The sequence below is a fragment of the Anomalospiza imberbis genome, chromosome Z (genome assembly GCF_031753505.1).
Source record: "Anomalospiza imberbis isolate Cuckoo-Finch-1a 21T00152 chromosome Z, ASM3175350v1, whole genome shotgun sequence".
Classification (NCBI taxonomy): domain Eukaryota; kingdom Metazoa; phylum Chordata; class Aves; order Passeriformes; family Viduidae; genus Anomalospiza; species Anomalospiza imberbis.
This window is the reverse complement of record NC_089721.1, coordinates 63,586,529-63,605,667: the sequence shown is the minus strand read 5'-3', so window position 1 is coordinate 63,605,667 and position 19,139 is coordinate 63,586,529. Positions and strand designations below refer to the sequence as shown.

The window sequence follows — 19,139 nt, the reverse complement described above, 5'->3', positions numbered from 1 at the left end:
CTTTTGCATGACAACTTAGTTATTCATAAATAGACCATTCTGCATCATATTGAAGGAAGCAAGTTTGGTATTCAGCAATTTATTGCCAACTCAACCAGTACTTTGAGTTTTCCAGCCTCAATAGAAAACATGCTTGAAATCTGAACTTATAATTTCTCGTGTCTTGTGTGAAGGTAGGAAGTGATTTCTTGGGCAGTGCTGATAGATGGAATTACCACTGACAGCAGAAATGAATCATACTGCATGAGGATGGCTGATACTTGGTGATGATGTGGTTGTTCGTCTAGCAACATGTTCAATGTGCTCTGTGTCCCCAAACCAAGCAGAATACTCTGGACAAAGTTGGTGAGCACAGTACATGGAAAAAGAGCTCCGAAAATGTGGCATTAGTCTTTCCAGTAGATGTATTCACCACTGCAATGCCTAAATGTTCTGTTTTGGGTGGGTTTTCCTTTTGGGTTTTTTTTTGTGTTTTTTTGTTTGTGGTTTTGTTTGGGTTGTTTGTGTTGGTTTTATTTTTTGGTTTGTTTCTTGTTGGTTTGCTGTTGTTTTTTGTGTTTGTTGTTTTGGGTGGGTTTTTTTTAATTCACAAAATTTTGATGTTTTTTCATGCCCAGGTTAAATTATCAATACTCCCTGTAACAGATTATCTCTGATCCCATGACACTTATTCCCATGTTCCCGTGCTTACTCTGAATAAGCATTAGTAAACTGATCCAGGTTGAAACTAACCAATTTAGTCATATAACCTTTCCTAGAGGTCAGTATCGATGAGTTAGCTGCTGAATCAGTGTCAGAGCTAGTATGGACTGTAAGGGTACGCAGATTGGACCAGTCCAAATCAGTTTCACAGGTGTGCCTTTGAAGTAATCCTACTAATTACCTGCAGAATCTTTAATGTCAGTCACTGAACATGCACTTACAGTGGAACATCTGGTCTTCAAGATATAGCTTTGTAGACACTTTTAAGTGTATATAACCTCAGCATTTTAAAAAAGGAACCCTTTAGTTGATTGGTATCTCATGGATTTATCTCCATCCTATTTTACTTTAGAACCTTATTTCCCTCTAGCTCCCTTTCTTCCCCTCAAGTGGCAATTTAATGGACTTGGCATGAGCTAAAGAATTCATTATCAGTCTTTAGGAGAATTTGGCATGAAATTTAAAGTAGTAAGTTAGTGCTTGAGGAATAAACTTTGAGAGTGTCAAATATAAAAATTAATTGACCCAAATAGAGAGTAGGCAATACTGTGCCTTGCAGGTACTTTTAATGCAGATGAGCATATTACTGTGACAAGTCTTTTACTGACCACCATAGTAATCTGCAGAACAATCAGGAAAGTAACACACTTATGACTTGCAATCAAAAGGAGAAGTTTCCAAAGTATTTTTAAGACACTCTCCCTTCCTTGCAGAAGCCTCTCGCATACAAGTTAAATCAATGCAACAATAATACTGATAAAACTACAGGTTAATCCATTTGGCAACAAAAGGGTCAAGTGCCACAAAAAAACCTCAAACCTGCAATTTATTTATTGACGCTAATAGGTTACTCTTTTCACCACAAATCTGTCTGTAAGATGCAAGTGTTTTTCTAATGCAAATATAATTTATGGAAAGGAAAAAGGGTAGGCCACCAACTGAAAGAAAACATTTATTGAATCAAAGTCAATACTTTCCTTTTAATATCTACAAGCCAACACTGAACTGACTTTATTCAAGAATGAACACAATGTACAAAAAAAGTATGTCTGTTATAAAAATATGTCAATTTTTTTCCTGGCTATTGAGCTGAAAATATTTTGGCAAGTGCAAGATAGATTTGGCAGGCAAATTTAAGCTGCTATTACCAATAAAAAAGATCAAATAATTTTGCAATAGTTTTGTAGTATATTTAAGAGTCATTGTTGAAGTGGCATTGGAAATGCTAACCCCTAAAAAAATATGTACCACTGCACTGCCATGTACTTATGCATCCACACAATTTAACATCTCATCAGGAATCAGTATCTTTATCAGTGAACACTATCCAACCTAATTTGAACTATTCAACCAGGTAAGTGACATCTACCACTGAAATACAACCTAGGGAAGGCAAACTACCTCCATAGCTGTGTATTTTATGTGTTGCTTACAAACAGAGAGAGAAGATTAGGTAGGTTCACAGATAATTAGATCAACCAGACAGCTGCTGCAATGTGAAATGAGGAAAAGGATAGAAACAGAATAAAGAACACACATGCGTATTTGCATATAGAGATGGATTTGATTAGAATCAGTTATGCCTTATTTGTTTAGATGGTTTGGGTCTTTTTCCCCTCATAAAAATGTAATGTAACCAGGCCTCAAATAATTGACTTCTCTAAAATCACCAGCAAGAAGCAAAAAAAGGGACCATTTATAGAGATAATCTGAAAACAGTGCAATATTAAAATGCAGTTTCACAACATGTGAAAGAAACATGCTTTGGAACCTGAGCAAAAGGCATTTTACTGACTTAGTAAAAAGTCACCCTGTATGTTGTTTTCATTGGCACCTGTTCTGCCAGATTAGTATGTTGCTCTTAGCAACTTCCATGGCCCTAAATATTTAGTACACAGAAACTGCCAACTACTTAGAAAGGTCTACTAAACTTTTCAGTCAATATTGCAGGCAGTCTGACATGCTGCTACTGGAAATGACTATACAGGCTGAAATTAAGGAAAATTGTAGAAAGAAAAAGAAGCAGCCAAACATGTTGCTCTTCTGTGTAAATAGACTAAAGCGATTCCACAACACTTAGATACGGTACTACACTGGTTTACAGTCTCAAGGTCAGCTCTTTCAAAATAAATATACTGAACATTTACAACAAATGCCTCATGAATGCAAGCTCTCTCTTTATTATTTCAAGACCAATTGGATAAAAACTAAAATAAGGACATGACTCTGAAGCAGCTAAGTTACAAGTCCTTTTTCAGAAACAGGCATTACTTGGTGCCACAGCAAAAATTTTCACATCTGCAGTAAGCAATTTTTTTTTCTTTTAGCACCAAGCAGGCCACCATAAAAAGCAACCTCACAAAGCATGCGGTCATCTATTCTGTTGATTTTTGTATGAAATAATTATTTGTGCTTGCAGGTCTCAGACCTTTCAAAAATTCAGTGAACATTAGGTAATTGAAGACACTAATGGAAACTCATTCATTTCTAAACTATTTGAGTGGAGAAAAGATTAAAAGCCTAAAACACAACAGAATGTTATGCATTAGTATTTCTGAGGAATGAGGAATGCTAAGATCGGTGCTTTAATTTGCCTTAGAACAACTAAAAAGTGACAACCAATTCTAAACAGCTCTATGTCCGTGATACTGGTAGAGGCCAATGCGTGCATGCCACTGAAAGGCACAGTTGGACCAATCTGGCAAGTGGCATCATCAGAGCAGAACAGCAACTTTTCACTGGACTAATCACGAAGGGTGAACAACGAGCCATCACTTCTCTTGTCATGAGCACAGAAAGCAGTCACCAAGGCAAAAGAGAGGACACAGGAAAGAAGATACAGGAACTCACATAAACCTAGAAGACAGAAAACATGCATTAAACCAAGTTTGGAGCATTCTGACCATTTTCCAACTGCAACACTGCTATACATTGACTTAACACCATACATCTTATGGAACCACTGCCAAAGTGGTACCAAAATCACATCACAAACTTCTTAGGAGATTTGTTTTACAACTAACTTCACCTGCAAAGATCGGCCTACAAGATCACCCTTGGTTAATCACATGCTTAAGTTCAGACTGATTAAGTCCGAACAATCTGCAGTCCATTCTGTGAAAAAGTAACATTCTTATGAGATACCTAATTTTTTACTCAGAAATGGATTTAAAAATTGGTTATCATAAAGACACAGGTTTTTACAGGGAGATAATTATGAAGCAGTATGATTGCTTTTCATACTGCTCTAACAGTACCTAAGAAGTAGAATGAAATACTTACAGGAAAGTTATCCCCAAGGTTATCCTGCCTTTGTATCTACGAGCTGCATTTGAACATTTGCAGATATGCCACCTCCATAGCCTCCCTTGGATTGCATCTGATTCTGAATTGAGCTGACCTGGGGATAGAAGGGAAAAGAGGAGTAGAGAAGAACAATGAGCTGTAGCATCTTCTTGCTTTTAATTTTCTTTTTTCTCTAGGTTTAGCTTCCAATAACTCCTTTGTTAAAAGTAAAGCTATATTAATTTTGCACAAGGACACGTGCATCCAAGGCTTGCTGAAATTTTAACTTCAGCACGTAGCTCAGCAGAAAAGATCGAAGAAGTGGTGCTGAGGCAGAAGTTTTTCCTCTCTCCCAAAGAAAACTGGCTGATTCATGGTTTTACTGACCTACTTGATTAATCAAAAAATAAAAAGAAATCAAATATTTTACTGGCATTGGCTCCACCTGACAAACTAAAATTTATCTTGTTATATGGAAAATATTCTCTGGCAAGTATGATGAACCATAAGTTTATCACTAAGTTAACATCATTATGTTGAAAGTATAATATCCAATTTGCAAATATATGTATGGCTAATTCATCACTAAAACAGGGCTAAACTAGGAGTTTCTAAATAAAAAAGGATCTTTTTGTTTGTTGAACATTTTTTGATTTATCTACTTATGTGACAACATTCAATGCTTCCCTTAATTGATATTGTTCCTTTAAATGGAGGGCATTTATTTTTTACACCACAGTCAATCTGAACTTTCCTGAACATAGCTGATTTGAAGGTATTTTTAGCCTAATGTATATAAATACATAGAGACACACTCTTTGTGCCCTCTGTTGCATGCCTCATGTTTCAAGACATGCATATCCTGCTATGACTTCCACTACCTCTATCACCAAACAGAAAAGGAAACTAAGAGTTCTTTCCTGCTTGTGTTGCATGAGTCAAAATAATCATGTCCAAGTGCCTGCAGGAAGACAACTTGAATCTTAAAGGTTTGGCCCTTTTTTCTCTGCATCCCAGAGCATACATAACAACTACACAAAGAGTGGAAAATAACATTCATTCAAGGCTATGCCTGCAGGGCACCACTTGCAATTATTTCATCTATGCTCCTTCTTCACAGAGACCTTAAAACATCACTGGAACATCACTATGCTGTATTAAAACAGCACAGGAGGAATATTTCCAAGCAGCTTGCACGACATTCCCTGTCTACAAACACAAAATAAATATATTTTCTTTTCTACAGCAAGCAAAACACAGGCACATGTACAGAATGCATCAGCAAACTCATTCTTCCATGTGGTTTTTCAAACCTATGTGACAAAAGAGCCTGGTTTTTTATCTGTATCTTCAACGGCATATTGCAATGCTATGCAAAGGATTGTGTTTTTATGTATTTAAGCAGCGCAATGTAAAAACCATTTTATACTTTAGCCTTTTGCTGAAATAAGTGATACAGCTGCAGCAAAGCAATATTACCATCTTATTTGTCTTCAGGGAAAAGTGTTCAGAGCCAATTTTCTAGTGCATCTGACATCAAAAACTATGAATGCAGTAGAAGAATGTGCTGAAGTGCATGGGGACATATAGGAGAACTTTCACATTTTACCAAGCCACTTATCTTTTTCACCAAGCATCTTTTGCTGCCCATGGAAAAAAACAAAGTCTGAATTCAGTTTTTTTCCTCAGAAAATAATTAATCTACACATAAATGTATTCACAAGAGTGAATATAGGATGCCGGTAATTTTATCTAAATGAACTCTGACTCCAGCAGAAAAATAACCTACAAAAATCTCCAGGCCATACCACCTTTCAACCTAAAAACTTGCTTACAAGACTTGAAAACTTTGGAGAGCAGCAAATCAACACAAATTGCAAGGCTGAAGTGTAGGTTTTCAAGGGTATTTCTAAAAGTTAGACTAAGTTCTCCAGTTCATGAGTCACATGTGAGTTTCTGGATAAGGAAGTATCAGTCTTAAATACAGAGACTGCTGCCCTTAAAACAGAGAATGCAACAAATGAAACTAGCCTGCATTAACAGTTCAGTAGCTATTTTGTGTATGAAAACTTTTGTAGGAGACATACAATATTAAAATTGCTAAGCAAAAAAGGTCTAACATTTGTAGGCTTTTAAGGTGGCATTCTTTCTGAAGCATTGTCCTTTTGAGGCTGAGCAACAAGAACAAGCACTGTGAAATGCAATTTTTGGTTTTTTTCTTTCCCAAAGATGCCATTGCCTTTCTCTGATGATATGCAACAGCAAGGTTCTTCTCTCTTATGTCTAATTTAGATGGGACTTAAGAATTTTAAAAATTTTGGAAAGGAAAGAGGATTGTACCCATTAAGGATCATGCAAGCTGTTGTGTTGCTTATGCATCTCATTAAATTTCCTTCTTTCCTTTTTTGTACCCTCCCTTTCAGAAATAGGAAACAGCACAGATGATCTTGAGAAAGAAAACAGTGGGAAACTACATGAAATCAAAGACTGAAGAACATGAAGCATCAGAAGAAAGAGATTTCACCATGAACTCTGAAAGCAAAGTAAGGAAAAAAGGGATGGGAATGAACAAGAAACAATGCACAGAGGGCTCCTGCTATTTAAGTACACCTCTGACAAAGAAGCAAGGCACTCTACAGAGAAGGAAAACAAAAAAGCAAAGTATTTCAAAAAGATTCTGAATAGTCAGAAAACTATTCAGTCAGAATTGTAAAGATGTATACAAAAGAATAATGCTGATGAAAAAAGGCACAGGGCAGACAGGAAGTGAATAAAGATCCAAATATAAATGGAAAAATGGTAATTAAACTACAGGTATTTCACCTAAGTTATTTTAAAAAAGAAAGCACAAAGAGGTTCCTCAAGGAATATAATGTCCATACTATAAAGAAAATTATGGAGCAGAAGAACATGTGAAGGTTAACGCTGTAATCTTGGAATATACACTGCAAAGAATGAATGCAGAGACCACCACAGAAGAGGCAGAAAATATGCAGTGTGCGAAAACAGAGATTTGAGCTTCTGAAGCAGGGGGAGTGGGAATGATTATTTTTCACATACAGATACTTTCTATCTAGGATCAGAAAAATCTTGCTGGTCATTAATGCAGCACAAGATACAAATTTAAAAAAGGGGGAAAAAAGAGAGAGAAAGAGCTACTTAGAAGCATTCAAAATGAAGAAGTTTATGTAGAGAGACAATAATGATTACCTACTATCTGGAGAGATATTATGCAAGAAAAAGATGAGAGCAAACAGGCAGAAAGGGAAAAAATAAAGCTTCAGGCCACCTACACAAATTTCAAAAAGGCAGCTCAGCTGTGAGAATGAGGAAGGTTCCCTCAGGAGAAACAAAAATTACTGAAAAGCAAAAGCCATGCTTAAAAAAAGTAATCAAACAACCAACATTATTATTAGTCTATTATTATAATTTATAATGGCTTTAAATATTAATGTAATATATCACAATAAATAAGGAATCAGCTTTAACTAAATTATATTAAGTGGAATCTGTGTTTGGCCATTTAACTTGCTTACAGAGGTTTTACTAAAAATCATTTCCAGCACACTATGTTGATTCCAAAAAAAGGTATTGTATTTTTTCATGCTAAATTTTCTAGCTTTGCCCTTCCTCATTACATGCTGAGTTACAAAAATTTTTGTCTGATGTCAATAACACCAACTTAAACTAGTTAAAACTACAAATGACCTTCCTAGCCCACATTTAAGATTTCGGGGCTCTGCTTTCTATTCTGATACCTCTGACAGGGATTTTTCCTCTTTATCTCCAAATATGTTTTCCTTTAAAGACTATTAATAAAATCAAGAAGTATTTTTCATCTACATACAACTACTTTCTATATTTTATATTATTGTGCTTAGAAACAGATTGACATTTCACAGAAATTCAAAGCTCTAAAAGATACACCTGTGTTACATCGCGGTTTGGGGTTTAGGTTAGGGGTTCTGATCTGTTAGCTAGCTGTGTTCTGTGTACCCCCGCGCACCCCCTGTGTCTGTTCCCCTTTCCCCCCCACCGCGGCTGTTCACTCCTGGTCCCTGGCTGTTAGAGCCAATCCTGTGACCACTCCCCATCCTGCCTGGAGGGTTCAGTGCCCCTCACTCCGAATTCCCATCCCCCGTCCGCCCCAGAGCCCGGGGTCCGCCCCGACCGTGTCCTCGTTGGGTGCCGTGGTCTACGTCATCGCCACGGCGCCTGCCCCCATTGGGTGGGAGGGCTCCTGCTCTCCTCGCTCTCTCCCCGATATAATCCCGCACCTCGGAGTGCCCGAGGCCGTGTTTCCTCACGCGCAAGCTGGGAGCGGGTCGCGGCACCTCGGCACAGCTCCCCGCGGCAATAAAAGACTTTTAGCCTTCCAAGCGTGGGGAAATACGGACGTTCCTTCACTCCTTACTGGTGTCTCTCGCTCGCAGTGGCGAGAATCCGCTGGCACCCCCGCGCGGATTGCGGCACGAAGCCAAGCCTGGAAAAACGCGGCGATCCCGGGCCCCGGAAGGAGGCGGCGCTGCTCTAGGTGCCGGAGCTGCCCGGGGATCAGGAAAACACAGAGAGACGCCGCGAGTGACGCCCAAGCGTGGGGCCAGGGCCAATGGAGCCACTGAAGCAGGCGGAGAATCACCACGAAGCACCAGGAGCCGTGCAGAGAGCTGCTGCCGGCACGGGGCCGCGCTGCCAAGCCGCCATCCGCACCGGGACAGTACTTCGTGCTGGACTGAAAACGGGAGCGGAGCCTCCCCAAATTAAGTCAGTGAACTCTCCGCCACCCACAGGGAAGCACGTGGTGCTTTCCCCACGTGGGAGGGGAAGTGAAACTCTTCACGGCCACGAACAGCCGAGGAAGAGAAACTTTCTGAGACCAAGGACCTTGGTGGCAGCTTTTATTTGCAAAGATTCCAGTTTGGTGAGTATTTAGCGACGGGGGGGACCTGGCTAATACTTCATGTGGGTGGGCTCTGCCACGTTTCTGAGGGTACGGAACACGCAGCGTGCAGCGTGAGCGGTGGCAGCTGGGGTCTTTCACGTTTTTTGCTTTTTTTTCCCTTTTTTCTGCACCAAGGGTGAGGTTGGGTGGGTAGAACTAGCATGGGGACCGTGCTAACTACCCAACAGAGAGAACTATATTCCCTAGTTAAGGATATCCTCTCGGTGAAGGGCCCCCACTCTAAAGGTTCTGTTAAGCAGTTTGTACGATGGCTTTGCTTTTCCTTTCCACGTGTAACTGCGGAGGAGGCTTGCAAAAAGGAGTTCTGGGAGAGACTGGGAGAAAAATTGGTGGAGGGAACTGGATGTAGGGATCCCTCCGTTAAAGGCTGCTTTACCACCCTCCATTTGCTGATATCGGAGGTTGTAAAAGCGGGGTCCGCGCGAGAAGCGAGCAGGGAAAGGAAAGAGCCATCGGGCAAAACTGTTTTTCCCCCTGAACCCATTTCCCCATCCTTCTCTCCTACCCCTCTTTCCCCTAACCCGAGTAGGCAGGGGGGAGTACTCCGCCGCTCTAAGGCACAGGGCAGTTCCACAGACGTGGACCGTGCTCCTGGCTCCCCCGAGCTGCCCCAACACCCCTGCCTTAGCGGATTAGCTACTCCACTGAGGAACTGACCCCAAACCCCTTTTCCAATCCCTTTTTCCTGGTTAGAAATCCTAGTTCTGGCGCTACCCCGTGCTGCTCTGCTCCCCTGAATCCTTTTCTTTGTCCCCCTGAGGAAGCCGCAGCCATGTGGCTGGGGCCTCTGTCTTCCCAAGATGGAGGATAGCCACGTGGAGGGGTTTCTTCTTCCCATAACCCCTTTACCTCCTTCGTTCCCTGTATCCCCACCTTTGACCCAACCCCCACCTGCCTCCCTGTGGGCGTGGGTGCCACCCCCTTGGGAGATCAGGTCACTCCCTCACCCATTGTTCCCCCTCGTGTGGGCGTTCCCTCCAGTCCTTTACATGTTCTCCCAGTGGTCATCGACCCCTCCCTTTCCCTCCGGGGAGAGCTCTGCCGTCTCTGCCCCACTGCCTCAGGAAGGAGGCAGCACCTGTCCTGTTCCCCGAACCCTATCCCCGTCTTCCCATGGGCCCTGGATATCCGGGCGGGGGGAAAGAGGAGGGAGGGGGGAGCAAGAGCCCCTGTTTCTGCATTCCCATGGTTCCCGGAGAGTCGGGAGGGAGGGAAGCAGTGGGAAGCGGGGGCAGAAGCTGGTTTCTGAGCATTTTGCAGATTCCACAGATCGGGTCAAAGGGATAATTGAGAGACATGTAGAGGGATCAGAGGTCCAGGACAAGTTCATCCCAGAAACAACATCCATGAACGCTGACACACAGCTTAAGATCCCTGAAAAGCCCAGAAACCACGTGGTTGCTGTGAATGCCGTGCCTCCAAAGAACGTTGTTCCAAGGCAACCTCCATCAAAATGCCAATGCTTCCACTGTGATCAGAAAGGACATTTTGTAATCCAGTGTCCATTTTTGGGGAGAGCGCCCCCACGGACAGCGGGAGGGGGGAGGGAGGAGCGAGACCCCCACTTTCCCAAAAAACTGAAACAGGAACACACATCTGCCTCGCGTGAGGACAGAAATAAGGCAGGTCACAGCACCTCAAGGGGGGCTGTGATTTATCAAGTTGTGCAGGTGGTGATTTACAACATCGAAGTGCCTGTGGGAGCAGCAGATGACCCCAGTAATCGAGGGGTGGCATCAAACTGCAGGTGATGCAAGGAGAAGAGGGAAAAAGCTGCATCCCTCTAAAAAGAAAAATTTCTTCCCCCAAAGCCACAGAAAATACCCTTCCAATTACCCCAGTCCGTGTGTGTCCCCAGTCCATGTTTTGTAATAAAGTCTTCCCAGTTCCCCTACACCCAAACACCCAGAGAAAAACCACGCCCAGCATCATTGCCCCTGGTCCTCTCCATCTGCAAAAGGCAGCCATTGCTGCAGCAGGAACTGAGTGAAGAAGCAGCAACCAGACAAGCAGCGAAGAAGACCAAGCCGCCGTTCTTCTTTATATATTGAAAAACAGTGATATGTTGCATCGCGGTTTGGGGTTTAGGTTAGGGGCTCTGATCTGTTAGCTAGCTGTGTTCTGTGTACCACCGCACACCCCCTGTGTCTGTTCCCCTCTCCCCCACACTGTGGCTGTTCACTCCGGGTCCCTGGCTGTTGGAGCCACTCCTGTGATCACTCCCCATCCTGCCCGGAGGGTTCAGTGCCCCTCACTCCGAATTCCCATCCCCCGTCCGCCCCAGAGCCCGGGGTCCGCCCCGGCTGCGTCCCTGTTGGGTGCCGTGGTCCACGTCATCGCCACGGCGCCTGCCCCCATTGGGTGGGAGGGCTCCTGCTCTCCTCGCTCTCTCCCCGATATAATCCCCACGCCTCAGAGTGCCCAAGGCCGTCTTTCCTCACGCGCAAGCTGGGAGCGGGTCGCGGCACCTCGGCACAGCTCCCCGTGGCAATAAAAGACTTTCAGCCTTCCAAGCGTGGGGAAATACGGACGTTCCTTCACTCTTTACTGGTGTCTCTCACTCGCAGTGGCGAGAATCCGCTGGCACCCCCGTGCAGATTGCGGCATGGAGCCAAGCCTGGAAACACGCGGCGATCCCGGGTCCCGGAAGGAGGCGGCGCTGCTCTAGGTGCCGGAGCTGCCCGGGGACCGGGAAAACACAGATGCCGCGCACCTGTTTCCATAAGTTCATTTTCATTATTTATCTTACCTTCTGTTTTTTCACTTTCAGAAAGCTAAAAATATTTGTTGCGTCCATCTTTTACAGGAAGCTACAAAATCTTACCTGTGACACTACTTGCTCTGGAAATAATTCACACTGCAAAGAGGGCTACAGAATAAAGAAAAAGCTCAGCAAGAACATCCAAACATAAATTCATGTGCACCATAAACTGAGGTAAGTTAGAGTTCTACATGAACTATATTTAAAACAACTTGAGGCATTCAAAGTAAGAAATCTAGTCAACCATAAGACACTTGGATTTTTCTATATAACACCTGAGTATATTTTCAAGTATATATCTATTTTGGTTCATACATATAACCAGAGTGAATTTTTAGTTTAAAAATAATTCTATATCATTTATACCGCATCTAAAATGTGTTATCAATAAATATAGAAATTTAAAAAATTACAATCCGTATTCTTGAATGCAAGTGTTTAGGACTTGGAAATAAAATGCTATCAGGTCATTCTTCAGTTTCATACAAATTCTTTCTTATAGCTAAAAGACTCGTTACTTCAGCTACAACATACAAACACAGTGTTCCTGTATTCTGTCTAATATGAAATGATGTCCATCCACTCATGCTTACTGAATTCATTCCACCGAATACATCTCCAGATCCTACATGAGCTGTGTGAACGAAGTTTGTCGGCTCCCCAATCATGCTTCGATCAATCCGCCGTCGTCTTTTCTGAAAGCAAGGTAAAGAAAACATCTGAGTTTCACTGAAAAGGCAAAAACAATATGTGTCATAAAGGTAAAAGTTAACCATCTATAGGAAGGATATTGCATACACTGTAAGGTATTTTAACAGAGTCAAAAAACAGAGACCAAATTCTGAGGTTAACCAAAACACTAGTATTACTGTCCTTTTTACTTGGAGGATGTGTACCAGACAAGCACGGATACCACTCCCAGCATTTAGGCCAACAAAACATTTGTAAATAGCCTTAATAAATTCCATCTATTAACCAGTATTTGCAATGTTTCATGCAGTAACTTCTGCCTGTATTTGTATTTAAATCACAATGGGACAGATCAAATTTGAGTCATTCAAAACAAGAATTACGGATCAAAGCTTGTTAGAATAGTCTATGAAGCCACTAACTTACAGAATTTCTTATTTGCATGCCCTGATGTCACTGTAATATACTTCATGGCAATGTCCAGAACAGTGCCTTGAGTTTGATCAGGGTTAGTCACAGACATATCTTTACTGAACTCTGAACCCATACACTTAAGATTGTTTTCAGTCTGCATGATTCTCGACTGTGAGCTGAAAGGGCGCAGTGCAGTAGTAAGGCAAAATGCCAGTTCAGGAACTCTTCTGATTCCTATACCATGCGACAGAAGGCAAGAATTGCTTAACCTCTGCTTCCCAGTTTTCAGAGTCACAGCTTCATTTTTTAGTAATCTAATACAAGGCAAATAAAAAATTAGAGGCAGTAAAGAATTTCCCTAATTAAAGCTGCTTTGGTTGCCTGCCTCCAGCTAAGCATTGCATCTAAAGGATAAAAACAAGAAAACCCTATCCTCATTTCTTAGACCAGAGCCAGGAGCTTAAACAGAGCAAATCATGCAGTGTGTAGTGACCATATGCCCATACTCTGAAAAATGCCTGCATTTGGAAAAAACCCACAGTTCCAGTATCTCAGTTTAAGCTATGTTGTACAAAGTAGAGTTTAACAGCTAAAAACTTACTTGAGCTCACGTGAAACCTTCCCATTACTTTTAAGTTCACTCGGTCTTGTTTTTAATGATCTCTATTTCTAAGTGGCTATGAGATTTTAAGACCACGCAGACTCAAGGCACGAAGGTACATGTCTCAAGTGGGCTAGCTACTATTTCAATAGCTACAGATGAAATCTTTATGAATCAGAGCCCATAGCTCTAAGAATACATCATAGGGTTTAGCCAGCAAGTACAAAACACCTTTAGTCCTGTCCTGCTCCTTTTCCCTATTACAAATGGAGATTTCAGTAGATTTCAGTACCTTCTTGCATGCTATGAATAGCTGGAATAAGGAAGAATACATAAAATTCTGTGGGAACAGCTAAAACTAGTAGTGAATTCTCTAATTCCAAAGAATTTTGCAAAATCAATCGATAAAATATTCCAGCCATAAAAAAGTTGTATTTACACCATCCTGTACTATAATATGCTGTAATGTTGACACAGAAAGATGATCTAGATGGCTGTATGAAAATACACTGCTTTAATTAAAACACTTAAAATTATTTAATTCCTGCAGCAGTTGCCCCTCTCCCTCTTTTAAAAAAATAGCAGCCAAATGTATGTATCTACACAATACACCCATAATTTCTTCATTTTAATAGCATTTTGATGCAGAGAAGATACAGACAAACTCAAATACTTTAGATTTTTCTTATCTTGTTTGTGAGTTTTTAAGACAATTTAACTTTTTTTTGTTGTTCAAAGTAATTTATTTTACTCCTTAACTTGTTAAGATCACTGGCATGCCAGAAACAAAGTGCTGGATCTTGTAAATGATTCTCCACTAATCATCAGCTAGTCAACCAGTAACCACTAGTTAAACTGCACTGCCATCAAACCATGTCTCTTATCTTAAGTGAGTTCCTTATCAGAGGCCATCAGCCTGCTACCCCCTGACATGTGCCCACTGATATGAGCTCCATGAAACTGTGGAACAGTATTTAAATGTAGTGCCACAAAATAGTTCACTGTGCAAGCAAATAAAAAATTAACTTACTTTTATTTTTTTTTTCTGCAGGAGTATCCAGCTTGCATTTACATTACTGTTTCAGCTTGGATTCTGAGAATGCTTTTGAAGCGAGTTTACCAGTTCTCACTTAACATGATTCAATTGCAATTTCAGACTAATCTTGGAGTGTAAAAATTACGCTTTTTTTTAAATGAAGCTGACTGGAAGACTAACTGATCCTCTCCCATTGCTAACAGACATTGAGACCAATAAACCAGGTGAGCCAGGCTAGTAGATCACAAGACATCTAATAGACATCATGACTCTCCAACAGCAACTGTTCTGCTGTCCTACACAGCTGATCCTACTACCATGTGCTGTTCCTGTAGACATGGTCTCAGCCAGAACCAAAATGACCAATTAGAATGTGTAGAGAGACATGGGGAGCACTGTAAAAAAACGACCTCTTTACGAGGAGTGTAACACAGGAAAAAGCAGTAGGGGAACATGCCTGGAAAGGTTACAATGCTTTTACAGAGGACTCCATAACTATTAGCTTTGCCAGGATTTAATCTTGAAATTGTATTTTTTGAGACCTCGTATCTGTAGGAATACATGCATAACAATGTTTTTATACACAGTAAGAAATAACACATGAGATTGATTTTTTCAGTACATCGAATTTGAAAGAAGTTGAGAAGCATCACATTCATCTCCTACTTAGGAAGAAATTAAACGTAGTAAATGCTCATTTCCGTCTACCATCTGTGGCTTCCCATGCTCTGTCCCTGTGCAGCTCACAAGCCTTCTTTCATGACTGATTTGTTGCTGTGAAGGACTGATTTTGTGTTCCAGGAGTTGAAAGTACAGTGTTTGGGAAGTGGCCCCTCTCTTCTCCAGGGCCACAGAAGCTGTGGCTGATCAGCTGAGATAATCACCATGACTTTCAGGAGGGGAAGACACATAAAATACTTCATGTTAAAAAGAAATAAAAAATGCTGACAGGGTTCAGCAAAATTTAATCCCACTAGGCTTCACCCATACCTCAAACTGCTTGACATCATACTATAAATAATTATCCTTAGAATACATTTACACACCACTAATCTAGTAATAAGAAGTAATGAAATGTGACTAAAGGTCATCTATAAAGCAAATTAATGTTTATGACACTAGTGCAAAGAACTTCACCATACACACCCCTGAGCATTTGTACCATCTAAAGCTTTGTTTTCAAGATGTTTCTGGCTAAAGAAATAAATGACCCAACCATGTCAGCCTAACTACAACGTGTCCTGTGTCCTCAATTTGCATTCCCTGTGGATTTTTTTCCTAGCAGGAGGGAAACAGAAAAAGGTCCATATTATGATTCATTATCTTGACTGTTATCTTTCTTGACAGTTTAGGTCAAGTTCCTAAAACACTCAGTATCAGTGGACAAAAAAAGTTTAAAATCTGTATTAAAGTATTTTTCCCCTCTGCCTTGTGCCAAAGCACCTCCCCTTTTACTGCGAGGGCAAGGGGTGACATGGAGCACAACAATGATGAGATGAGAGGAAAAGACCTATAAAAGGATCCTGGAAGTGGAACATGAAGTGCCATAATTTAATGGCTTTACTCAGTTTGTTCCCTTGACAAAAAGCTGAAAAATTTGGATTGCAAAGTACGTACCACGCAATCTTTACACCATGAAAAGAAAAACTGATCTTGAAACTGAAGCAGAAGAGATGCAGGCTTGTGTGTTAAATGTCTTGAGAGGAATGGAAATAGTGTGAAGACCCCCCTAAGAAGCCTTGTTTTGAATGTGTACTAGATGCAATGAAACAGGATCACATTTCAGTTGCCATAGAAATGAAGTAAAAATTGATCTTTTCTATTCTTAACCTGCAAGTGACACTTTGCACCCACACATTAGCATTTCCTTCGAAATACCAAATTAGAAATTAGTAAGTGTCCAATAGTTGCATCATACCAAATTTTTGAACCCTGCAAGTTTCTTGAAACTTTAAACAATTTTAAACTTTTGCCTAAAAGTTAAACTAATTATACAACGTATTCAACCTGCCCTTCAGCAAAGCCACAAACATTTCACTGAAATGCTGTTCTTCATAGTTCAAAAGACTACTTGTTGCAAGAAATTCATAACTGTAATTTGTTTCTTTAAACATACTGATGGGTCCAGAAGTATGTAAAATTTTCTTTCTCCTGTATTTTTGGCTTTCAGAGAAGTTATCTTTTTTCACTATCTCCAGATTTTGTACAGAGGTCAGGCTGCACTTCTTTAGCTCAAGCCCTTTCATAAGTGATGGCAACACTCCTGTATTAGGCAAGCTCTCTGCCTGTATGAAAAGGTAAGTTTGGGAATATTTTCTCCTTTCTGCAGTAATGCACCCCGCTCTGCTCTTCATGAGAGGTACTCCCAAAAAAATTAAAAAGTTAAGACATGCAGAGTAACACCAAGGTCTCAAACATATAAAAAAATATTAAGTGATATCACTTAAATCTTGGGACACAGACAATTACTTTCCTGCTAGAAGCTGAAGATGCAAGCCAACCTTTGTATGAAGTTTCATACAAAGATATTCCCAAGTCAAGTGCCAGCCTACATTTGCTGGATATCAAAAGCAAAGGAATCTGTTAAGCTCCAGAAGAGCAAGTTCTGCTAATTCTACACCAGATATTTTGAGATGGCTGTGACAAACATATCAGAAATCCAAGTCAAAGTGAAATGTAACTGACAACAGCATTGCAAATGACCCTATAACACAAAAGTCTGTGTGGATTTTACCTGCAGCAGGCAGTCCTCAAATGAAAGGGGTATTGCAGGTGCAGATGAGGAATGTGCACTGAAGTACATGGTGGAAACTGAAGAAATTCAGGAGGGATGATACATTATTGCTATATTGTGAACACAAAATCTCCAAAAACAATGCTTCTTTATTAAAATTCACACATATGGCACCTTTCTCCTATTGCTTACCCATTTAATTTATCCCTTTACAAAACAAGAGAAAGTGCCAACTCTTTTTCCCACACAGAAATGTTCTTTATCCAGCTGTATGATGTCCTGGCTATTTATATCTTAGGACCTCAGTAAACTAAACTGTAAGAAACCTGACAACAGAATACCCAATGTTCTCAATGTCAACATGAGTAACAAATCAGTGGCAAGGACAGGCTGCATCTTTGCACTGCACATTCAGAATAACAAAATTTGGTATTTAAGTCACAAGTAGTAAATCCTTGTTTTAATCATTCTTCTCTAAAACTAACACAGACAGTTACGTTTGTATTGAGGAGAACTTTCAAAAAATTAATACTTGTTAATATCATCAAGCTACCACAAGGGAACGATAACTTTCCTACTGACAACTTTTTAGCATTTATCCAAATGTTATGAGTGTAATTTTTAATAACTGCTTTATACATATAGTTTTTACTTACTTCATTTGCAGTAAAAATACATCGCACATACAATATTTATGTATTACTTAAGTTATATTACTGTATCATGCATCTGAAGACATTTTTTCTGTCATTCCATATATATCTGTGTCCCAAAAGTACAGGGCAGAGTACAATACATTAGAAAGCTTATCTAATCTACCTAGTCTGATTTTGTGCAATGTGTTTCCAACCAGATCCAAATCAATATGAAGTATTCCATATGTAAAATTCCAAGTGATGCACCTTCCTTTTTTTGATCAAGATTGTCTAGTCTTTCATTTTAACTATCTGTAGAAGAAGAACTTTTGTTCAAATTTGTCACAATTTCTCCTTATTCTTCAAGACGTGATTATTTTTCATGACATATTATTTTGGCTTGATACATAATGAGAAAAAAACAAAACTATGTACCATGCTTTGGCATCTCAACTGATGCAGAGTAAAAACATCAGCTTCTAAGATTAATTTTCCAGTCTTGTATCAATTTCTTCTCTAGTATCAGACTATTAAAAATAAAATTAAAAGGAGTGGAGATTGTGTAGATCAAGGTATTAATAACATTCCACATCTAAGTGGATTATGGCAGGAACATCTGTGACTTCAGTGGGACCCATTCACCTGCTAGGCTTGCCTTCATGGAGTCAGCAATGCTTACTGTTGGCTGGCAGGCTCAGCAACCTTGCCAAGCCAAAAAATAGTTTTTCCCTTTCCTTAAATGAATACTGTCATAAAACAGCTTATCACTCTTGGCAAATGCTAACTAAAGAACATTTAATTCCTCTCCAAAGCCTTATTCAAGATTTAATAAATTTACTTGCTAACTCCTTACACAGAAACTCTCCCTGGTGAGCAGAGAACTAAATGATCCATCTGCACGCTATAGAGTTGCTTTGCAGAATGGGTTTCTGTGGTCAGAGAATAATCACTTAACATGTATTGCCTCCAAAAAGTTTTCTTTTTTAAAAGCAAAAATATGACTGTGCATTCATAAACACTAGAAAGTTACTAGAAAGCTTTTAATACTTGTCTCCACAAAATGAGGGTGAATTTTGACTGCTAGCTCAGTCATTATAATGGCACGAAATACAATAAGAAACAATTCACTCTCTAATACTTCTTTCCAACCTTGACTTTTAAGTAACAGTATGGTAGTTAGAACATAATGAAATATAAAAACTTTCATTCTAAACCAATCCAAATCCCAAACTCTCCTAAAGCAAAATAAATCCCAGTAGAGCCACCACAACTGCTATTCTTATGATAGACAGGGCAAATGCAAAGAAGGAATACGCTC

The 19,139-nt window shown here is 40.3% G+C and overlaps 1 protein-coding gene and 1 long non-coding RNA gene across 3 annotated transcripts in view; both read right to left on the bottom strand.

The window, feature by feature from the left end:
* Positions 1-1,641: 1,641 nt before the first annotated feature.
* The window catches only part of CDC42SE2 (CDC42 small effector 2), a 90,236-nt gene continuing 72,738 nt past the window's right edge, over positions 1,642-19,139 (bottom strand). For both annotated transcript variants that reach the window (XM_068176413.1, XM_068176414.1), the window contains exons 5-7: positions 12,305-12,406; positions 3,985-4,102; positions 1,642-3,558 (exon numbers count right to left, since the gene is read on the bottom strand). In XM_068176413.1, the coding sequence (XP_068032514.1) occupies positions 4,004-4,102; positions 12,305-12,406 (201 nt within the window). In that variant the 3' untranslated portion in view covers positions 1,642-3,558; positions 3,985-4,003. The remainder of the gene's footprint in view (positions 3,559-3,984; positions 4,103-12,304; positions 12,407-19,139) is intronic.
* On the bottom strand, positions 4,355-12,286 carry LOC137464859 (uncharacterized). Its single transcript, XR_010994452.1, has 2 exons — positions 11,664-12,286; positions 4,355-7,914 (listed from the first exon to the last, which is right to left on the bottom strand). It is a non-coding gene; the product is annotated as an uncharacterized lncRNA (long non-coding RNA).